The sequence below is a fragment of the Hipposideros armiger genome, unplaced genomic scaffold (genome assembly GCF_001890085.2).
Source record: "Hipposideros armiger isolate ML-2016 unplaced genomic scaffold, ASM189008v1 scaffold_55, whole genome shotgun sequence".
NCBI classification, from domain to species: Eukaryota; Metazoa; Chordata; class Mammalia; order Chiroptera; family Hipposideridae; genus Hipposideros; species Hipposideros armiger.
In genome coordinates this window covers 4,529,496-4,553,702 of record NW_017731405.1, presented here as the reverse complement: position 1 = coordinate 4,553,702, position 24,207 = coordinate 4,529,496, and the positions used below count along the sequence as shown (strand labels likewise).

General features: G+C 35.9%; 1 protein-coding gene across 6 annotated transcripts in view; it reads right to left on the bottom strand.

Annotated features, from left to right (window-relative positions):
- FAM169A (family with sequence similarity 169 member A) overlaps positions 1-24,207 on the bottom strand; it is a 63,697-nt gene that overhangs the window by 17,500 nt on the left and 21,990 nt on the right. For 5 of the 6 annotated variants that reach the window (XM_019641054.1, XM_019641055.1, XM_019641050.1 and 2 more), the window contains 5 exons: positions 19,757-19,891; positions 18,592-18,691; positions 18,215-18,300; positions 15,907-16,078; positions 4,462-4,641 (listed from right to left, as the gene is read on the bottom strand). In XM_019641054.1, coding sequence (XP_019496599.1) covers positions 4,462-4,641; positions 15,907-16,078; positions 18,215-18,300; positions 18,592-18,691; positions 19,757-19,888 — 670 coding nt within the window. In that variant the 5' untranslated portion in view covers positions 19,889-19,891. Of the gene's footprint in view, positions 1-4,461; positions 4,642-15,906; positions 16,079-18,214; positions 18,301-18,591; positions 18,692-19,756; positions 19,892-20,205; positions 20,221-24,207 lie in introns of those variants that run through there. The other variant, XM_019641053.1, reaches the window with a different exon arrangement.

Genomic DNA, 24,207 nt, shown 5'->3' with positions numbered 1-24,207 from the left:
GTCTGAAATAAAATGACTAAAATAGTAGAGAATGCCTTACATAACAAGTCTGAGATACAAAGGGAGTACTTTACAAAAGGTGACTAGAGTTGAAGGTCCTAATTCAGATGTGTCTAGCCAGAGAGTAATCATCAGAAAAAGAGAATCCCTTGCACTTATGCCATTCAGCTAAGTGATACAGAAGGTTACGTGCCCACAAGAAAGAACACCATCAACTAAGCAGTATTGGCTATTTCTTCCTCAACAAGTTTTGGATACTCTTTCACTTACTGACATTTTACATGCAGCACTAAGACATTCACCCTTGCCATCTTTTAAAGCCTATGCTTTATGATATGGACGCTACACTTCTCCATAGATATTCCTCAATAATAAATATCTCCAAAATTATTTTAACATTCTTTGCCTCATAGAATCTTTTCACAGCCATTTATTGAGCACACTCACTCTGTGTGAAGAACCAGAATGAGGGCTCTTAACAGAAAAATTATTCATAGAGTTCATCCACAAGGAACTCAATAGTGTAAAATGGTATTAAAATGAAAATCTAAAATAGAATAGAAAATAGAAAATCTAAAATAGAAAGTAGGTAAGTAGCATAAGAGCACTACAGGTAGAGCACCACAAAATTTAGATAAGGAAAGATAAATTTTTGTTGGTAAGAAATCAAGCAAGGCTTTCAGTCTGAGCCCTAACAAAGAGGCAGATTCTGGGAAACTCAAGAAAATTAACTACAGAGTTATTACAAATTTAGTGATGTGGCTGGGTACAAAATTAATATTTATATTAATCAATACCCTTCATGTATATAATTAACCACCAGTTAGAAGAAATAATGGAAGAATACACAACATTTACGATAGCAACAAAAATAAAATTCCTAAAAACACACATTTTTTTCCTAAGTTAATTTTAAGAACTGTATGCAGAAAATGTAAATGCTAACTGATTTGAGCAAAATCGTACAATTCTACATAACATACATACAATTATAATACTGTTGGATAGAAAACAAATCTAGAAAGTGGATTCTGAAGTCCATACCAGAAAAATAAGCAATGTCAAGAAATATTAAATGAAGGAAAAAACGACTCATCTTTCCAGGTATTCAAAAGCTAAAATAAATAAAAGAGCAAGGGACTGTAACTTAAAATAAAAGATTAACAGAAATAAATGAGAAGTATATACAAATGTACATACATACAAATTTAATGTACGATCTAGATTATGGGTTAGCAAACTTTTTCATAAAGGGACAGATAATAAATATTATAGGCTTACAGGCCATATGGTCACTGTCATAACTAACAAACTCTGTCATTTTAGTGCAAAGGAAGCTGAAGACAATAAGTAAATGAAACGAGCATGGCTGTGTTTCAATAAAATTTTATTTACCAAAATAGTTTACAGACCAGTGGACCATTGTTTGCTGTTTCGATATAATATGCACATCAGTGCAAAAAAGAAAAACTATTCAGTAAATGATACCACGGCATTCAGATAGCTAGCTACCTGTCAGGTAAAATAAACTTGGATCTGTACCTCATATGGCACACACCAAGATAAACTTCAAATGGTTAAAAGATTCACGAGACCTTATTTATTCCATGTCTCTAGGTATACATGACATAGTACTGTGTAAATCAACTTTCCATAGTTTGCTAATCATCTACTCTTAGCCTGAGACCAAACCCAATCATATTTGGTACTCATTACCTATTGGTGGAATGAACAAATTATTTCTTTTTTTTAAAAAAGCTTACAATGTAAAACACTATACTCTTTCCTAAAACTTTAAAAAATATTCATGGAAACAAGTCATCAAAGAACTATTGGACATATAGCAATACCAAGGAACTATTAGTTAACTAAGTTGAAAGAGAAAATCTAATGTAAAAAGTCCTTTAACTATAATAAGCATTGTACAGGAGAGATAAGAGCAAGAAACAGAAAAAGATGGAGAAGCCACCTTGTCTAAAAATTTCTATCTCAATATATTCCTTTATTTTCATATTTCAAAGAGTCTTATTCACAAAATTATAAAAATGACATCAATAAATCACTCTCGGAATCTCTTGTCTAAACTGAAGGAAAAGTAAAGAGTTCAAGACTTTGTGCAAAGACAGATTAGCTGACATGCAACTATCATTCATTAGCTTTTCAAGTTATTTATTATTAGAATCCTAGAAAAGTGTAAGTTGTTTTTTTGTTTGTTTGTTTGTTTTTAAGCTGAGCCATCCTGCCACCGGTTGGCAGCTCAGCGGCTGCTCAGCTCAGGCCAGGAATCGAACCGCTGTTGCTCAGAGCTCAAACTCTTGAGCGAGCTCTTAACCAACTGAGCCACTCGGCCGACCCTCTGAAAAGTGTAAGTATTAAGAGATTCTTTGTACAGTGGATGTATCTGCATTCCTCCCCAAATTTAGTAAAGCAATAATTAGCCTTTAAGAAGAAAATCTATTTTCAGATTATCCAAAGGTATACAGAGTCATTCCATTCTCACGTATGGGTCTAGAGGGAAACTATGATTCAAGATGGGCACGCCAACACTTGGTTCTTGTTTTCTAGATTTGTAATACTAAAAAGAGAGAGAATACTTAGAATAAAAATATTTTTTCTGTGGAAATAAACATCTTATGTTAGACTAATATCAATGGTAAATTATATTTTATAAAAGTTTTCAAATAAATTACTTTCCAGGAATTAAATATTACTTCATTAAGAAAAAAGTATGCTCAAGACTGCGAGCTAAGCAACAGGGTCGCCGGTTCGATTCCCGGCCCAAGCTGAGCTGCCGCTGAGCTGCCAACAGGCAGGATGGCTCAGCTAAACAAAAAAAATAAAATTAAATTAAAAAAATAAAGAAGAAAGTAGTTGTATGGACTTGACACAAATGCAAATATAAATCCACTAACAGTTTTTAAAACATCACTACATGGTATAGTCATACAATGGAATATTAAACAGCACTGATAATGAATAGAGCTATGTAAACCCACATTAATGAATCTCATAAACATAAAGACGAATCAAGAAAGCAAACTGCTGGAGAATTCATACAGTCCCTATCATTAATATAGTTTTAAAATATGACATATTGTTGGAGGATATATACATATGTATTAAAAGTCTAAGAAATGCATGAAAAAAATAAATGCCAAATTGAAGACAGTGCTTATTTCACAGAACTAGTAAGTTAATTGGGTAGGAGTACAACTATGTTGGGAATAACCTAAACCTATTTCTCATGGATGGTACTGCTGGTGGTATGTAAGTATTTATTACTTCATTTTTTATATCTTTTTGTATGTCTCAAATTTACCTTTTGTTTTTTTTAATTTAGAAAGTTACCACAGCCAAATAACCTAGAGAAAAAACGGTCAAATAATCTACATAGACATTTCTCCAAAGAAGACATACAAATGCCAATAAGCACATGAAAAGATGTTCGACATCAAATGCAAATCAAAACTACGAGATGTCACTTCACACCCATTAGAATGGCTATAATAAGAAAGGCAGATAATAACAAGTGTTGGCGAGGATGTGGAGAAATCGTAACCCTCATTCATTGTTTATGGGAATGTAAAATTGTGCAGTTGCTTTAGAAAACACTTTGGCAGTTCCTCAAACGGTTAAACAAAGTCACCATATGACCCAACAACTCCATTCACACCTAGGTATATAAACAAGAGAAATGTCCACACAAAAACTACACAAATGTTCACAGCAGCATTATTCATAATAGCTAAAATGTAGAAACAACTCAAAAGTCCATCAACTGACAACAAGATGTGGCATATCCATACAATGCCATAAAAAGGAAAGAAGCACTGATTCATGCTACAGCATAAATGAATCTTGAAAACCGTTATGCAAAATTAAAGAAGCTAGACACAAAGGGCTTATAATACAATCATATCATGATTCCATTTATATAAAATGTCCAGAATAGATAAATCCAAAGAGACAGAAAACAGATTAGTGGTTGCTAGGGATGGAGGAATGGGGGAATGGAGAGTGACTATTAATTGGTGCAGAGTTTCTTTTTGGGATGAGGCTGTTCTGAAATTAGATAGTGGTTATGGTTACACAGCTATGAATACACTAAAAAATCCAGTGAATTATAAACTTTAAGAGGTGAATTTTATGGTATGTGAGTTATATTTCAATTTTTTTAAAAAGCTACCACACCCCAAAAAAGCCATATACATCAGATAAAAACGCATTTGCAAAATTAAGCCCTACCATAACTAGACTGAAGAACAAAACAACAGCAACTTGTCTGTTCCCCTTCCCCCAATTCCCCAATAAAAAAAATCTTAAAAAAAAAAAAATTAAGCCCTAAGGTGCCAAAGAATCCAAATTTATTTAATATTGATATATGCACATTTACAATATTTTGCAGAAACAAGTCGTAAGTGACAGAGACAAGTTTAACATTTTTTAACTTAATCCATTTACCTGTATACATGAGAGAGGACAGTGGATACCGCAAGCCAAGTGCATCTTCTGTAAAGGAATCAACAAAGTCCTCCAGCATATGAAGCCCAAAATCTTTGCCTCGATATTTCTTTCTTATAAACACTGTATCAAGAACTGGCAGTTGGTAGCTTTGGGTAAGAAATGAGGCACATATGCTTCCTGCAATCATAAGAACAGAAAGCCAACAAATTTTCACATTAAAAGACCATATATGTATACACATTTAGAAAATTTGAGTTAACAGGCTTTCTAAAAATGTTTGGATTTTTTCTGTGGACGAAGAAGGGGTGTTATAATAAAACTAACTGAAAGTAACCTCACAGGGTGATCTGATCGTAAATTCCTAACTGGGCAGGTCATGGTGGGTAGTCACAGCCCAGGCATACAACTTCTTTAGCAAAAGTTCCTCTTTGCCTTAAGCAAGCCCTGTCTATTATTTCTGTGCACCTATGTTAACACCCCTTTGAAATGCCTCTTTTTCAGACCCTTTAGAAGGGCAACCACCCTCAAAAGAGCACATGATCTTGTTAACTACCCTGAAATCCCATCCCCGCCTTGCTTTCTCCCACCTTAATGTAATTCCCTTAATTCCAAATGCATAAAAGAAACTGCAAGCTCTTATTCTGGTAAGCATTTTTCTCAGTGTGTTGAGATCTTGCTTCCCAGCATTGTCATCAGTTTGGTTCAAATAAACTCTTATAAAAATTATCTACATGTTGTGATGTTTCTTACATCAACATTTACTACATCAAGAAGAATATTAAAGAAATGTATAAATTTTATAATGTAAAATGCTTTCCAGCAGCTATTACATATCAGAACGTATACATGTGATAATGAGAAGAGCTATTTTACATTTGCTAACATCATCTAATGCAGGACAAATAACTATTACCATTTTATGAACTATATACTTGAATATGCATCGTGTCTATAGACTTGCGCAACTTAAAACTAATCAACTAATAAAATTTCCAATTAAAACAATATTTGATGATTGTGTCTAGTTCATAATGCACAAAGTAATTCCAACCTTAGTACCTGAACACTTGTCTTTTCCCTTTACTTTTTCCATAGTGAATACAGTCTCATTTTTATCTACTTACTGATGGCAAAGAAATGAATTAGTTCTCCAAATTTTTAAGAACAATGGGTTAGGATTAATTGAAAATATCTGTCTTACAAATGGCTAAGCCAGCAATCTTTCTATTATGAATATAATTTTCAAAATATTCGAAATGTTTAAGGTTAAACAAGAGAAATAATTTGAAGTAGTATCTAAATATGCCTCTTTTTTTTTACACAGCTGTACTGATTTGACTTTCAAGAACCTTCACTGGGGTTCCAACCCTCCAAATAGATGTGTTAGGTCCTTCAATATGTCTTAAGGTAGCTTATAAGTTAAGGACAAATGGTGGGGCGTCCACTTTCTATTCTGTTTAGTATTGACATTTTCTGATCTATGAACATGGGATGTCTTTCCATTTATTTACATGTTCATTAGTTTCTTTTAACAATGCGTAGTTTTCAGTGTACAGGTTTTGCACTTTTGTTAAATTTATTCCTAAGAATTTTATTGTTTGTTAATGTTATTGTAAATTGAATTGTCTTAATTTCATTTTCAGATTGTTCATTGCTGGTATATATACATTGATTTTTTTTTTGTATATACAAGACATCCCATGTTCATAGATCAGAAGATATCAATACTACCCAAACTGACCTAGAGATTCAAAATCCCAGGTGGATTTTTTACAGATATTGACAAGGTGATCCTAAAATTGATATGGAAATGCAAAGGATTACCACAGGAACTCAGGTTCCTTGTACTTTGTGGCTTCCCCATTCCCTAGGTTCTCAGAATCCTTTGCATTCAGGAGACGGATAAGGAAAAAGAATGCATCTTACCCACTTTGACCTGATGTCATACATATTTCTTTCATTCTTTTGGGGAGAACTAGTCACACAGCCCCACCCAGTTGTGCAAGTGACTGGAAAATATAATCCCTGATTGGGCAACTGCTGGCCAATGACCAGAATACAGAAGCAGCACAAATATTTGGTAGACAGCTAGCAGCCTCAGCTAGCTTTCCCCTTTCTTTTATCTCCCAGCAGATAAACATATTCATTTAACTTTTAGGAAATCAATGATCACATCTCAGTAGATAGTACCTTTTGTTGGCAAACTCCCTCCACAGTTATGTTTGGTTGTTTTCGGCAACTTATATCCTCACGCCAAAATTCACAAACACAAATACTCACTCTATACAATAGTTTTGACTGACCTCATTCACACTGATTTATATGGCCCACATAAAATAAATATCCACATCTTCCCTATGTACTATCCTCACTTACATATCCCGTAGGAACACATCTAACTATGTACTATCCTCACTTACATATCCCGTAGGAACACTGAACTTTACATGTCAAACTGAGCCCAAGTATTATCAAATCCACTCCTGCATTCCCAGTCTTAGTTGATCTTAGTTGACAGCTTCCCACCTAAGCACCCAAGCCAAAATCCTCAAGATGCATCACTGGTATTCCCCTTCCTTTCCAACACACAGACGATGGCATCATCACATTAATCTCCTGAAATCTGTTTCCTTTTCTATCCCTACTACCCCTTTCCTTATTGGTACTTCTTTCACCTGGAGAACTAAAATAGCTCTTTTAACTGACTTCCTTAACTTCAAAATACAATTTCCCTACCCATCACCAAGTGCTACAAAAACTATCTCCCTAAAATATTTAATCATGTTACCTCTACATAAAATTCTTTGATAATTTTCTTGCCAGTAAGATAAAATTCCAAACTGTAGTATGGCATTTAAGACCATTCACAAGGGGACCTCCATCTTCCTCTCCTCCCACTCCACAATCCCTACCCTTTAACCCCACCAGCTTATTCAGGGTAGCTTCCCAAGTACCTTGAACTTGCATAACTCTGTGACTTCTTTCATATATTTCATTCATATGTTTACTAAGGATGTTCTTTCCTTTCCCCCTTCTGTCTACTGACATCCTACTTATATTTCAAAGCCACTTAAAAAAAAATTTTAATTAGTTACAGGTGTGCAAAACAAAATTATTAGACATTTACACCCCTCACAAAGTGATAACCCCAAGTCTACTACCCCTCTGATAGTGTACATAGCTATTACAACTATCAACTATATTCCCTATGCTGTACTTTACATCCTGTGACTATAGATATAGATATAGATATAGATATAGATATAGATTAGATATAGATATAGATATATAGATAGATATCTAGACGTGTATCTATATGCTGGGTTGTCGGAAAAGTCATGACTCATTTTCGCAATGAAAAACATAGAAAAAAAATACATCATGACTTTTCCGACAACCCAATATACAATATATATACATATATGTATATATATGTATATATATATATATATTTATGTTGATATTCAATATTTTTTTATATTGGTTTCAGGTGCACAGTGCAGTCAAAAGCACTTTTAAGTATTACTTTTTCAGTGACACATTCCTCCAGGAAAAATTAACTGCTCCACTCTTCAATGACTACTACTGTTGATACCTCAAATACGGTACTTATCAAACTGAATTATGATTAGTTGTTAACTGATTCCAGTTTTCTGTCTCATCCACTAGATTTCTGGTACTTTGAGGTCTCAACCAATGACCAGTCATCTTTGTGTCTCCACTGAGGATGGAGTCAGCCCTACCTCCCCAATAAACAGAACCTTTATTAGTTAGAAAGCATGTGCTTTCTTAGATGGCTAGAACTTCACCTAAAAAGAAAGTAGCCGGGCCGGCCAAGTGGCTCAGTTGGTTAACAGCGTAAGCTCGAAGCAACAGGGTCGCTGGTTTGATTCCCACATGGGCCAGTGAGCTGTGCATTAGCTGAGCTGCCGCCAGGCAGCAGGATTGCTCAGCTGGTGAGAGCATGTGCTAACAACAAGGTTGCCGGTTCGACTCCCGCATGGAATGGTGGGCTGCGCTCTCCACAACTAAGATTGAAGGACAACTTGGCTGTTCCCTTCCCCCAATTCCCTAATAAAATCTTTAAAACAAAAACAAAGTAACCACCACGTTTCCCAATGACACATTTCAGGTAGCCACAGTGTAGTGTGGGACTCCCCCACACCTTTGTTCATTTCCTTTCAAAAAGGATTATGCCTAGACAGACTCAAGGCCCTAAAATATAACCTTAAATCCTTCTTCAACACAAACTTCTATGTTTTGCCATTAGCTAGCTATATAAGCAGTCCTTATTTTATATCACAATTTTGATATTCTTTAAAATAATCTTAGGGCCAGAAGAAGGGCCAAAAATCTGAATTTCAGTGAAGAGGAAGTGAGTCATCTGTCCAAAACAGGAGGGAAGATCAGAGATATAGCGCTCAGTAAAAAAATCAGAAAGTCCTAAGAAAAGCTGACTAGCAAATAAAGAGGAAAAAGAAAGCTTCCATTATAAATTATTTCAAATGGAGATTACAAAAACCAAAAATATGTCCCCTAGTACTGATCATAAATCCCATCAATAGTGAATCAACAAACTGATTTATAGTAGTTGTTGATTAGATTGTGCTTCCCCCATACGGATCTGTTTTCCCAAAATGTGGGTCTTCAAATTGGATCAAGGTGGTTCACAGATGAAGCCAAATAATAATGGACATTTCCAAAATAGCAGCTAATAATGCTGCCCTCAATTTTGTCTTTTTCCCTCAGTTTGTCTATATATACTAAAAGGTGATACCTGACTTATACAAATTTATATTTCTTGACACAGGGCAAACATTTACAAAACTTCCACTAAATTAACAACTGGGTTTCTTATTGTATTTCATTTTTCATAACTGTGTGAGCATTCTTTCATCAGCAATTTTCTAGTTAGAAGGGCCCTTTTAACAGGTCGACCTGATCATTATATTGGGTTGTTGGAAAAGTCATGACGCATTTTTGCAATGAAAAAAAGGAAAAATACGTCATGACTTTTCTGACAACCCAATAGATCCTGTGAGGATTTATGAAGTTCAGCCAGCTTTGTGGTAGACATTAATAAGACTCTGGGAATGGTTCCATTTTTAGAAATGTTCCGTTTTTGTTTTTAATCAAAGTTTTACATGTACATTATTTATAGTACAACAGCCCTATAAGACTTGTTGGGGGAAAAAAGCAATCCTGTGACTGCCTCCCTGATCCAAACACACATACTTTCCATTCCCAGAAACCAAAACTTTGAAATCATTTAACTGATATTTTTGTTATTTACTTCCACATATCTAAGTAACTTATTTATTGATTTTTTTTCCATTTTAGGCATAATCAACTGACATTCCAGTACGAAAAACGAGAATTTAGCTCTTACATACAATCACACACCCCAATACTAATTCCATTATAAATACATGTCCCTCCCCATTACCCCAACAGAGTTATTTATAATTTTGGTTAGATCAATTTTCAGTATTTACATTATGAGTGTATATATTTATATTCTTTTGACAACTGGGTCATGTAGTATGATTGTTTTTCTTTTCCTGCACTGCTTATTGATTTGCCTTATTAATGGTTTATCACTAATTATTTTTTACCTCTAACTTATCCCCCAAAGTCTCCCATATCTGTGTAAATCTTATTTTGGTAAGTTCAAACACATCAGATATTCCATATTCTTGAACCAATGTCCCAGAGCTTTCTGACCTGCTACAATCTATATCAGTCAATATCTAGAAAAGTGCTGTCTAAAACTTTCTCTAATGATGGAATTTGTTCTACTGTTTAATGTGATAGCTACGAGCAACATGTGGCTATTGAACACTTACAATATGGCTAGTATGACTGAGAAATTGAATTTTTACTTTTATTTTTCATTTAAATAGCCCTATAAATCTAGTGGGTACCAATCTGGACAGAGCTGCTCTCGAACTATTACGTAACTATGATTTGGGGATCTACTTTTTCTCCTTATTTTCCTGATCAGATATCTTTCTTTCTTGAATTACTTATTTTAGTAGAGCATAAACTCAACCAGATTCCTAAAAAATGATTAATGAGGTAAATTTTTTCAATTAACAATGTAAAAATTTCCTTTTACTCTCATACTTCACTGATAATTTGGGCACAGAATTACACTGGAAATCATTTTCCCTCAGTATCTTAAAGGCATCGCTCCACTTTCTAGTAGTGTTCAATGCTGCTGTTGAGAAATCTAATCCTTCAGATTCTTGATCCTTTGTATAAATCCTTCTCTCATTCACTAGAGGCTTACGAAGTCTTTTCTTTATCCCAGATATTCTGCAATTTCACAATAATTTACCTGAGTGTGGGTCTATTTTAATTCATTATGATGGATGCTCAATGTGACTTTTTAAATTAGAAATGCAAATTCTATAGTTCTGAGGAATTTTCTTGAATTATTTTATTAGTGATTTCTTCTCCTCCAGTTTCTCTGTTCTCTCCTTCTGAAACATCTATTATTCAGACTGTTCTTCTAATTTTATCCTTTCTTTCCTATTTTCCATCATTTAGGGGGTTTTGTTGTTGTTGCTCTCCTTTCTGATCAATTTCTTCAACTCTATCTTCCTTACACTGAATTTCCAAGAGCTCTACAGTCATTCTTCTAATACATCCTGTTCTCATTTCATTAATGTAATGACAACTCTTACTTTCCAAAAATATTGAGTTTTATTTTGTTTTCACATTGTCTGTCTCTTCTAAAATATTTTTCTTTTTTTGTTTTGATCTCCATCTTTCGTATCAGTGGCTTTTCCTAACTAAGTTGTTTATAGTTAGGAATGAGACATTAAAAAGCCAGTTAGAAACTGTGTGTGCATGGTGGTGGTTGCTGACAATGAACTTCACAGTGGAATGATCTAGCTGAAACCTTTCCCAGGGGAATCACTTAATCAGGCATTTTTAGTATTTTTTTTTTCTTGGTCAAGTCAAAATACCTCAGTTATTTAGCTCATGTAACCATTAAATAATTCTGAAATACCATGTATTATTCACACATCTTTGGTAACATCTAAAATTTCCATCTTAAGTTTCAGTAATTACAAAGGATGTAATTTCTAGCGTATTATCAATGTTAACTTTTAAAAAATATTTTATTCTAAAAATAATTTGACTCAAGGAAAAGATGCAAAAATATACAGTTCTTGCATACCCTTCACCAATATTCCCCTAACATTAACATCTTACAAAGCCCAAGTACTATGATCAAATCCAGGAAATCAACACTGATAAAATATTATTAACTAAATTATAGACCTTATCCAAATTTTACCAGTTTTTCCACTAATGTCCCTTTTCTGTTTCAGAATCCAATCCAGGATTCATAGTGCACTTGGTTTAATGTCTCTTTAAACCCTGGCCTTTGATAATTCCTCCACCTTTCCTTGTTTTTCACGATTTTGATCCTTTTGGTGATTAGTAATCAGTTCAGTTATATTGTACAATAACCTTCGATTTGGCTTTGTCTAATGTGTTCTCATGATAAAATTGATGTTACGTATTTTGGGCAAAAAATACCACAGATATGTTGATGTGTCTTATTCCAGGTGATGTTAACCATGATCTATTAGTTTACATGTCTGCCAGAATTCCCATTATATATTTGCTATTTTTCCCTTTGCAATTAACAAATAATATTGACTTAAAGAAAAACAAAAACCAGAGCCAGCTGAGTGGTGCGTTGTTTATGAGTTGCCTTGGGACACTAACTCTGAGCAGCAGGGCTCTGGTTCATGCCCCACATGAGGGCCAGTGACGCTGCGCCCTCTACAGCTAAGATGGTGAGCAACAGCTCGACTTGGAGCTGGGCTGCCATGAGTCACTGGCAACGGCATAGGCTGCCGTGGGGCTGCAGTGGGCTGCTGTGAGCTACCATGAGTGGCTGGCAGCCAGCATGAGTGGCCGGCAGCTGGTGTGAGCTGCCATGAGAGGCCGTCCAATGGTTGGCAAGCGACTGCCTCACCCGGGAAGAGCGCAATGATCACAATACCAACATGGGCCAGTGAGGTGATGTCCTCCACAACTAGACTGAAGAACCAAAGGACAGCAACTTGTCTGTTCCCCTTCCCCGATTCCCCAATGCTGTTCCCTTCCCCCAATTCCCCAATAAAATCCTTAAAAAAACAAAAAAACTATTTATATCACTCTTGTAAATGTATCAAATGGACCCTAAAAACTATTATCAATTTGATAACTGTCATCATCCATTAAACTATTCCTTTACTATTGAACTAACCTTAATTTTTTTTTTTTAAGATTTTTATTGGGGGAATTGGGGGATAGGAATAGCGCTGGGGAATTGGGGGAAAGGGAACAGACAAGTTGCTGTCATTTTGTTCTTCAGTCTAGTTGTGGAGGACATTGCTTCACTGGCCCAAGCTGGCACCATCATTGAGCTCTTCCCAGGCGAGGCAGATCAATTGTCGGCTTCTGGATGGCCACTCACTGCGGCTGCTGGCCGATCACACTGGCTGCTGGCTACTGGCTACACACGGTAGCCCATAGCAACCCAATGCAGCAGGGGCTGCAGCCTACGCCGTCGCCAGCGGCTCAGGGCAGCCCAGCTCCAGGTTGAGCTGTTGTTCAGCATCTTAGCTGTAGAGGGCAGTGTCACTGGCCCTCATATGTGGGATTCGAACAGGGGCCCTCTGGCATCCCAAGCCAGCTCTTAACCAATGCACCACTCGTCCGGCCCTAACCTTAATTCTTCAACACTCAAAAATTGTATATTGTTTCATTTTCTCCTTGAACTTCTATTTCTATTATATTTATTTTACAGAATGTTATCCTATGTAATATATCTCTTTACTTGGAAGTTTACTGATTATCCAATCATTATTCTCTGTAAAAACGTATCTCTATATAAATATAAAATTTTTAAATTTCTTGTGACAATAAGGTTCTAAGTATCAACCCAGAAGAAATTTTGAGTTATCACTGTTGTTTCTATTAGGACATGATGGATTAAAGTATATTATCCATTTGGAAAACTAATTATTAAGCAAAAAATAAAATTTTATTGAAAATAGATCTTTTAGAAACAGATGGTATTTACCTTTTTTTTTTTTTTTACTGGTTTATGAGTCCATGAATGAATATTACTTACTACCAGAATGAGACAAGGTTCAGCATTAATCCTATTCCTATTTTTTAGTTTTATAGATTAAAGTGCTTAACAACTTTAGACAGGACCAGAAAATCTCTTGTTATAGTGATGCTACTCAATTTGTGGGCTCCCTTAGAGTTACATACCATGTATCACACAATAATCTATTGTAAAAAAACTATTTTTAATAATCTGACATCCACCTAACCCAAAAAACAAACAGTAAGTCCCTCTCAGTGATCTCTTACTTCAGGCAGGGAAGAATTTACGTAGTTTCTTGAATTTCTTTGTACTGTAACAGGGCTTAACCTCATACACAAAGCCTCCTTTTATATATCAAGGCTATTTTTATGTCCCAACTATTATCCCCATATAATGATTTGCTATTTAATTAAAAAATCATAAATAATAAGTGATTTCATAAGGCTTTCATTCAACTAGAAATTTATTTAATAAAGATTTTATCTTTTTGCTGGTACAGCTTCAGCTTTTTTCCAGATATATATATTGGGAATACTTCTGTCACAAAGCGTGTTAGTATTTGCTTTGGACAACTTTTCTAAAATATTTTATGTTTGTGTTCCCTTTGTAGAAAAAATACTTCCAGACTAAATTAAACGGTTACTGATTCAAAGGCTAGAATAAGCACACCTAATTCCATTGTTATCTGGTAGATGAGAGCCAGAGCTTAAAGCAGGAAAGAACTACAATTAATAGTAAGGATATGAGGCAATTCATAGAGAAGTATCAAAGGTGTTAAAAATGGTAGAAAAGTAGTACTTGGAAGCTCGAGCATATAAAATTGAATTAACTACCAGAACAAGCAAAAAGAAAGACCAAGTCTCAGAGGAAAGGAGGAGCCATAAACATACATAAAACGAAGACAAGTGCCCTCCTGGAATCAAATACTGATCAGAAATACTAAAAGGGGAATGCTGTGCCCTTTCACTGTGTGTCTTTCATCTAAAGCAAGCTCTAAATTAAAAACTGTAAGTTAGTATGTGCTCCAAATGTCTACGAGCTAGTTTCAAATGGGAAACTCTCCTGGAACCAAGATTAGAAGAAAAAGCCTCCAATTCCCATAGGAATTATCTTGTATAAAATAAAGCATCAGAAATTAAACCACACCTCAGCCCCAAACTTACTAAAACATTTTAAAAACAACAAAGTGATGCCTTTTATGCAATGTAGCACTAAGCTTCCATTTAACAAACATTATTATTCTGCGCCCGTATAATGATATTTGCCTGGAGTCACATAAATTATCAATTCTATTTCAAATTTATACAAGAATAAAATAGCATATTAAAAGAGAACCAAAGTATTTACTAGACAGCAAAACCATTTTAAACTATAGATCAGTTTTTTATTCTTGCGAAAAAGTGGCCTTCCTTTTATTGACTATATGCATAATTCTCACCATAAATGTGTACTAATTATGTGATTAAGATATCAGTCACAACGGTTCTTCAAATCAGCAGTGAATTTGGTATGATCTTTAGACTGGATCTCACCAGAAGAGCTAAGTTTGGAAGGTGTGAAATGTGAAAAAGACAGAAAAATAATGTGTTCTCTGTGAAAGATCATTTGGTCAAGGTACAGAACAAGGCCAACTTGGCTAACTGGTTATTTATATACATGGAGTAAGCAGGTTAGAGCCTTCTGGCTCCAAACTTTTTGAAAAGGAGAACAGGTAGAGCAAGATGATGCTGCACTAACCTTTTAGGAGTAGGGTATAGTTGGGTCTTAGGATCAGAAATACAAACTTTAGAAGATTTATAATTTCAAAGCTGTTTGGGTTCTCTAAATATGTTAAAGTACTCTGGTTTTTTTCATGGTAATTAGCAAAGCTGGCTTTAATATGTCAGGCTGAACCAGATGCACTAAGTAGAAAAGGGTATGCATTTGGTCCACAGGTAGACAAGAGTTTTAAAAGGAGTAACAGTAAACAGCAGCAGAAACAAAGTAAACAACAACCTTTAAATAAAGAGAAGGACACAGGAGGGGGCCAAGGTGGACAAATTTGAGACTCTCTCTCCACATACATACAACTCTCTCTCCATATATGTGGAGAAATCTTCCATTCTGTCAAATGTTTATTTTTATTTTGTTTTTTCAAAGGACTTTCCTAATAATCCTCACTTTTCCTGAATGATAGAATCAAAGTATCACCAAGAAATATTAAGTAAAATCACCTCAATTTGCATTCTAGAGATTCATTTAAAAGGAATATTGATACAGTTGGGGTCTAAAAGGGTGGTTTCCATAATACATAGTTTAAATAACTTTTAAAGACTCACCTGTAGGCTTAACTGAATAAAACCCAATGGCCTCTCCTTTCTTCCACAGAATCTTAGCATAATCAGTACTGCTATGACACAGGAATGGGATCTCATTTCTCTCCATTTCCTGTTTTCTATAAATAATTCGATTCAGAACATACAGAACCACTCTCTCCCCAAGAGTTCTCACCTACAAAGAGAGTCAAACACCAGGCACAACAGTTATAATATGCATCAATTCACAGATGCTATTTACCTCACTCCCTGCTCCCTGCGTCATACCTCATACTGGTATTCAAAGCACTTTGAATATATTCAAAGTGATTTGTAAAACATTTTATTATCACAGAGATAAGGCTAATCATTTATGCCAATAACAATCCATTTCTATAGACATGTATTATGCATGGAATAAGGCCTCTCAGCAAAATTCTGAAACAGTGCACCAATCCCCAGCATCTCCTCGTTAGCACTCAATATTTTCTTTCTGCTTCCAGCTGTCAGGTCAAGGGTCTCACCCACCCTAATTGCTGCCCCACCACCTCTACTGCTTCAACCCTTTATCACCCCATTTCAGCCTCCACATTAAAAAAGAAAAAAGGAGAAAAAGCTTCATGTCATCCCCTGGAGACTTTAAGAACAATTACCTCATTGATGAGCAAATCATAATTATGCTCTTGGGAAAGGAATCTGTCTCATCTCTTCCAGGTAAAGTGTTCAAAAAAATAATTTTGCTGTCTCACTATAAGGACTATCCACCTTCCTACCCCTCCCACCCCCACACACACATATACCCCTCTGCCAGGCTAGGCAAGACATGACAGTAAAACCAAGGAAGTCTAGTGAAAACATACTTGGGACAATCACAGAAAGGAAACAGCCTCACTTACCTGCAGGGCTACGTGGTCACAGGGACCCCTTACTAACTTTCTGACAATAAACAGCTGGGTTTCCCCCCATACACATCTTTCACTGCTAAAAACTAAAGTTTTAGCTGTAAAGTCTAATTTCCCCTAAGTCTCCTTAAAGAAAAACAAGAGTGCCCTCTAATTAGGTAAGTGGAGAGAGAAAGAGAGAAAAAGCGTTAACCATATAGACACCACTCCCCAAAACATCCCCAGTAGGGGATCTCCAATACCAAACACATGAAATGACAAACCTTGCTAGCTTACAAGGCAACCTATTCCTCCCTTAAACAGCTCTGACCAGCATAAAATTCTTCCTCATACTGAGCTAAAATCTATTTCCCAAAGACTATGCTTTGATATTCTGGCGCCATACAGCCTACAGATATTTGAAGACAGTCATGATATTCCCCTAAATTTCATACCAATGTTAAACATAGGAACAACTGAAGGCAAAGACTAACCTAATGCAATTTCGGATACTCCTGCCATTCCAGTCCTCTCCTTTGAAATTGCTCCAGGTCCCTAATATCTGTCCTCATGATGGGCATGCAGACATTACAGGTACATACACTGAAGAAATTGCTAAGACAACAGGGCTTTTCTGCATAAACTTAAGAATTTTTTATTAGCTTTTTTGCTTACCTTGATTTACTTCTATTTAACTAAAGCCCAATCTTTTTCCATGTGCTGCTGTTTCAGTTTGGTCTTCATGGTACACATGGTGGTTCCTTTTTTGAACCAATGGATACTACCTTACATTTATCCCTATCTATTTTCATCATGTTAGATCCTTTCTCTTTGTTTCTTAATTCTGCCTTTCACAGATTGGCTCTCCCACTCAGCACGGTGGCGTGCGGAATTGATATACATGCCATCTATTTCTTCCTCTAAAAGTAACTGATAAAAGGCTGACCAGGACAGAAGAAAACACAAAAGTTTTGCAGTATGCTACTGAGGACATCCCTACCACCCCAATGTTTAGGACACCAAATAGACCACCCAAAATGGCCCTATGATAAACACGTTTCCTGATCAGTCTCTCCTAGAGACAGGGGACCTAGGCGACCACACCGAGGGGACCTAGGCTACCCAAAAAGCTATTGGGTAGCTTTTTGTCTACCCAGTAAAAAAAAAAAAAAAATCAGAATCTGAAGTTGATAGGGTAACTACAGCTCAACTAACCCATAGGCATTCATTCTTCCTCACCCAATTCTCACATACTTTTAGAACCACATAAAATTGAGAAAGCCAAAATGAGTACCAGTTTCATCATAACATGAAACTCTAAGGGTTTCATACAACCTGGTACATGAAAATGGAGAAGAGCTCAATAATTTCAAAAATTATCACTGTTTACGGGAAACATATTGTGAAACGGCCTCATATGAAAGATTTCTAAAATGATAGGATCTTATTACCTGCTTAAGCCCCTCTCTAGAAGGGACAGATGTTTTCACAATATCATCAATAGCCCACCACTGATCAGCAAGGTAAAGTGCCACAGCTAAAACAGAATAAATGATTATTAACATTTAAGTCTTAAGGTATACAATATTACTACTTGGTAAGGTTTATATAGATACCCTTAAATATACCCATACAATGTGGCCCCATTTATACCGTTTTTATTTTACTCATTAAACATTTAATTACAAGCAATTGAGAATCATAATTTCCTAAATTTACAGTTTGAAACAAATTTTCTTTTTAAAATTTTTTTCATGTAGCTCCCTTTTAATAAATTTCTAACTAGAGAAAAATTCCTCTATTTGCAAAGATTAAACAAAAAGGAGACCTGTGAGTGAGTCCTCAGGTGCAAAAAGAGCAAGAATTTTCTGTGTCTGATCTCCACCATAAAGAGGTACAAAGCCTACATTTGACAGGCTAATAGGTATCTGAAATGAGAATTGATTGAAGATTAGTGAAGAGTCGGTTAAGAAAATACAGGATAAAAACATGGTGCTTCCAACCAAAGTATTAACTTCTACATTGCTAATTATATAACTTCATTTCATAGAAGATATTTCTAGTCTAAAAAAAAAAAAAAAGGAACTCATATAGAATTCTCTTTTGTAGGAATTTTATTATCTTGGTAGTGGGGGAAATGAATGTTTATTTCAATAAATATTACTGTGCTCTAGTCAGAAGTCCAAATAAAAATAAAAACATGATATGGTCCATAGGTCATTAAAAAAAAAACTATAGTTTATTATCTGTTAGACTATGGTGGGTGGGGGGGGTTCCATTTTTAAAAGACACCAGATAGGTAAATTTTATTTTTCCTGTTTTTTCAAGATGCATACAATAAAATTTTTTGGCCTTCATTATTCCAATACTAATTTTTCATTTACAGATAATATTACAATTCAGAGAACTACAAAATATTGGTGCTAGAGGAGACTTTAACGAATCCTTTAAAATCATCACAATTTTCCTGAAGAAAAATCTGAGGCCTAGAGAGGTTAGAGAATTTGTCTACCATCAAGTTCACAGTGAAATTCTAATGATTCCAAGCTTAATGATCTATCACAATATATCACAGCTCACTAAGTAGACATTTTTATTTTATTTTAGAAAAGGGAAGATTTATGACACAAAAATATGTAATTTAGTGTTTTGCTGACTTTTTTACTCAAAAAATTTCCAAACTCACAAATTCCAAATCTAAAGAAAATTTAATTGAGTTAGCTCAAATATGAAAACCATCTTAGCAAAACTGGTAAACTACTTACATATAATTTTAAAGGCATAATACAAATATTAGGCAATAACCTATAGAGTTTCTTTTTAAAACTGGATCATGCCACTGTACTAACCAATCAATATTTATCCATTTTATTGATAGTCTTCTGATAAAAATTTCAAAGTGATTAACTTTAAAGTGATTTTTAAAAAAGGATCTTGATCTCATGTACAACTCAACTGAAAAGACTGATAAAAATTACCGCACAACACCTTACCGTAACATTGAGAAGAGAAAAACACTCGGGGTTTTCAGGGTCCCCACACCTTAGATCTGACATATAATCTTCAGCAGAATTTTCCAGTTCCTCGTGACTACAATTATCCAGCATATCCACAGGGAATGCCATCCTCTTTAACAAACAAGGGACAAAATGTTTCAGAATATGAAATGCTATCTTCCTTTACGCATATGAAACTTTTTATTGCAATTATTTTAGCATTTTATTGTAAGGAGACTTCTTTTTCATTATGCCAAGACTTGAGCTGATTTAACAATGTATGTCAAAAAGAAAACTTTTAAACATTATTCATTTGAATTAAAAACAAGAAATAAAATAGCAATTAATGGTAATTCCTTAAATGATGTAATATATTTACACAGGTATAAGCTATACATATTTGCACATAAACACACACACACATAAATATATCCTCATCTACCTACATAAAAGTTATTGTAAAAGGGGCCGGCCGAGTGGCTCAGTTGGTTAAGAGCGCGAGCTCTGAACAACAGGGTCAATGGTTGGATTCCCACATGGGCCAGTGATATGCGCCAGAGCTGAACTGTAGTTGAGATGGTGAGAGTGCATGCTCTTAGCAGCAATGTTACCGGTTCGATTCCCGCAGGAGATGGTGGGCGGGCCCCACGCCCCCCTCCCCGCCGACATACACACAACTAAGATTGAACATGGCACCTTGAGCTGAGCAGCCATGAGCTGCCGACGGGAGGCCGGATGGCTCAGTGTGCAACAAGGTTTCCTGAACCCGCATGGGATGGTGGACTATGCCCACCCGCAACTAAGATTGAACATGGCACCTTGAGCTGAGCAGCAGCAAGCTGTCCACGGGAGGCCAGATGGCTCAGTGTGTAACAACGTTTCCCGAACCCGCATGCGATGGTGGACTATGCCCACCAGCAACTAAAACTGAAAGCAGCAACTGGACTTGGAGCTGAGCTTGCACCCTCCACAACTAAGACTGAAGGACAACAACTTGACTTGGAGCTGATGGGTCCTGGAAAAACACAATGTTCCCCTTCCCCAATTCCCCAACACTGTTCCCCTCCCTAATTCCCCAATAAAAATCTTAAAAAAAAAAAAAAGGATTCTCAATGCCCAGTTCATGGCTAGCTTCAGAGCGTGTTTGAACTCCTTGTAATTATTTTTTTTTTAAGTTATAAAAGAACAGAAGGGAAATTTTTGGAATCACAGAAATGTTCTACAACTGGATTGCAGTGATGATTGCTCCACCCTATGAATTTACTAAAAAAAAAATCACTGAATTGTACAGTTACAACAGGTAAATGTTATACTACATAAATTACAACCCTCATAAATACAGTTGTTAAAAAAAAAAAAGCCAGTGACTTAATGGGGAAACGCTAAAGATTGCCCCACTAAAGTCAGGAAAAATAAGGACTCTATTGCTATATAACATTATATAGGTACTTGCCAATGCAATTAGAGAAAGCAATTAAAAGTATAACAATTGGGGATGGGGGCAGGACTATCTACCTCAATTTGCAAATAATATATTTAATTGAAAAACTCAAAATAATCAATGGAAAAACTATTTCTATCAATAAGAAAATGTAGTGGGCCCGCCGAGTGGCGTGATGGTTAAGAGCTAGCTGGCTTGGGACGCCAGAGGGCCCCGGTTCGGACCCCACATATGAGGGCCAGTGACACTGCCCTCTGCAGCTGAGATGCTGAACAACAGCTCAACCTGGAGCTGGGCTGAGTCGCCAGCGACGGTGTAGGCTGCAGCCCCTGTGGCAGTGGGTGGCCATGGGCTACCGTATGTAGCCAGCAGCCAGCATGAGCGGCCAGCAGCCGCAGTGAGTGGCCGTCCAGAAGCCGGTGACTGATCTGCCTCGCCCGGGAAGAGCGCAATGATGGTGCCAACTTGGGCCAGTGAAGCAACGTCCTCTACAACTAGACTGAAGAACAAAAAACGACAGCAACTTGTCTGTTCCCCTTCCCCAATTCCCCAATAAAATAAAATAAAATAAAATAAAATAAAATAAAATAAAATATACATATATACATATGTGCTCCGGTTCATTGCAGCTTTATTTACAGTGGCCAAGACATGGAAACAACCAAGTGTCCTTCGATAGATGACTGGATAAAGAAGATGTGGTGCATGTACACAATGGAATACTACTCAGCCATAAGAAAAGATGAAATAGTGCCATTTGCGACAACATGGATGCAACTTGAGGTTATTATGCTAAGTGAAATAAGTCAGACAGAAAAAGTCAAGAACCATATGACTTCACTGATATATGGAATATAAAACTGAAAACAACAAAGGAACAAGACAAACAAAGAAACAAAAATACATAGACACAGACAACAGTATAGTGGTTGCCAGAGGGTAAGTGGGGGAGGGGGGTGGTAAATGAGGGTAAAAGGGATCAAATACATGGTGATGGAAAGAGAACTGACTCTGGGTGGTAAACACACAACGTGATACATAAATGATGTATTACAGAATTGTATACTTGAAACCTATGTAATTTTACTAACCACTGTCACCCCAATAAACTTTAATTTAAAAAAAAAAAAAAGAAGCTTATGAGACATTTCAATCAGATGCACTGAGAGGATCCTGATTTGTATACTCATGATAAAAAGTCAAATAAAAAATAAACTTATAATTTATATCAAAATCAGAGGAGGTATAAATAAAGCTAGTATAGGTTATCTTGTAAAAGCTCTGTTTCATATTTACCCAAAATAAAAACTGTACAGCCCAACTGCTATATTTGTCAATAATCTCTTCAATTTTGATTTTTAAAAATTTATAAAAAGGCAGAAGAAAAACTGAGAAAATAAGTTACTTTTCTCTGACGTGACCTTCAAATCCATTTTATCACAACAAAAGTATTAGCAAGCAAAAAACTGAAAATCTAATAGAAAATCTAATGAGAGAAACATAAAAGACAGGATGGACATCACAATATATAGTAAGTTATATACAAATATATTTTTCTGAATTTTGAAGATACGATGATAATGAGAGAAACTTATTTTTTACCATAATCTGAAATCTTGGTCCTAAGGACTTTAAAACTTGGTGTACTTGACTGGGAACCTAATTTTATACAAATATGTCTATACCTGCATACTGGGAGTGCCGAAGACATGTATACACATTTTAAGAAATGTTATCTATGCTCAAGCAGTAGTTCACCATAATCAGAAGTGTCTGGATGCTGATGGTAACCACTTTGAGCACCTCTTGTAATTGCAGAAGTCAAATGTGACTTGTATACGTCTTTTGTTATCAGTATATATTATTACAATTAATACAGTTTTTTCCTTTCTTACAATGTGTATACTTTTTTGGCACCCTCTGCATTTTTATAATCAAATTTATTTTTTAATTTTAAAAATCAAAACCTAGAAATAGAACACAAAAATTCTGTCCATCTGTTAGTAAATGTAAATGTCTAAATAAAAGGACAAAGTTACAAAAAAATATTTGTGAAATATTTATGAAAACAAAACCACAGGATTTCCAGCCAACTTATAAAAAGGAGAAAAAACAAACAATGAATTTCAAGAGAGATCAACCAAGAGTTTACGTAAATACAATGTTATAGTCATATGATCCTTTTCTAACTATAACATTGTATTTACGTAAAATACAAGTTTAATAGTCATTAAAATTGTTACATTTGACTATAGAACAATGTTATTTCTTTAGTTTGCTTTTGCATTTTGACTTTGATAGAGATACAAAGATTTGCCCAAAGTAACAAATAAACTTCTTTCACAGTCAAAGTCATATAAAGGACATATAAGGAAAAAGAGCCTGATAGAACAGCAAGCTGATGTGTGATTTTCTTTCTTTTTCAACTAATGTTACTATGACATGGTTAATAAAAGACTTTAGGGCCGGCAGAGTGGCTCAGTTGGTTAAGAGCTTGCTCAAGAGTTTGAGCTCTGGGCTGGCCGAGTGGCTCAGTTGGTTAGGAGTTGGCTTAAGAGCACGGGGCTCTGAGCAACAGGACCACAGGTTCAATTCCCACATGGGCCAGTGATGCTGCGCCCGAGCTGAGCTGTTGCTGGCAGGATGGCTCAGGAGGTCTAACAAGATTGCCTGTTCAATAGTGGGCTACCCCCACCCCGACCCCCCCGCCTTGCAACTAAGGCTGAATTTGGCACCTTGAGCTGAGCTGCCGCCTTGATGGCTCAGTGGATAGAGCGTGCGCTCTTAACAAGGATGCTGGTTCGACTCCCGCATGGGATGGTGGCTACGCCCAACCACAACTAAGACTGAACACAGCACCTTGAGCTTAGAGGCCACGAGCTGCTGACAGGAAGCCAAATGGTGACTGGCGCCCTCCACAATGAAAATTGAAGAACAACTTGGCTGGTCCCCTTCCCCAATTCCCCAACACTGTTCCACTCCCTCAATTCCCCAATAAAATCTTTAA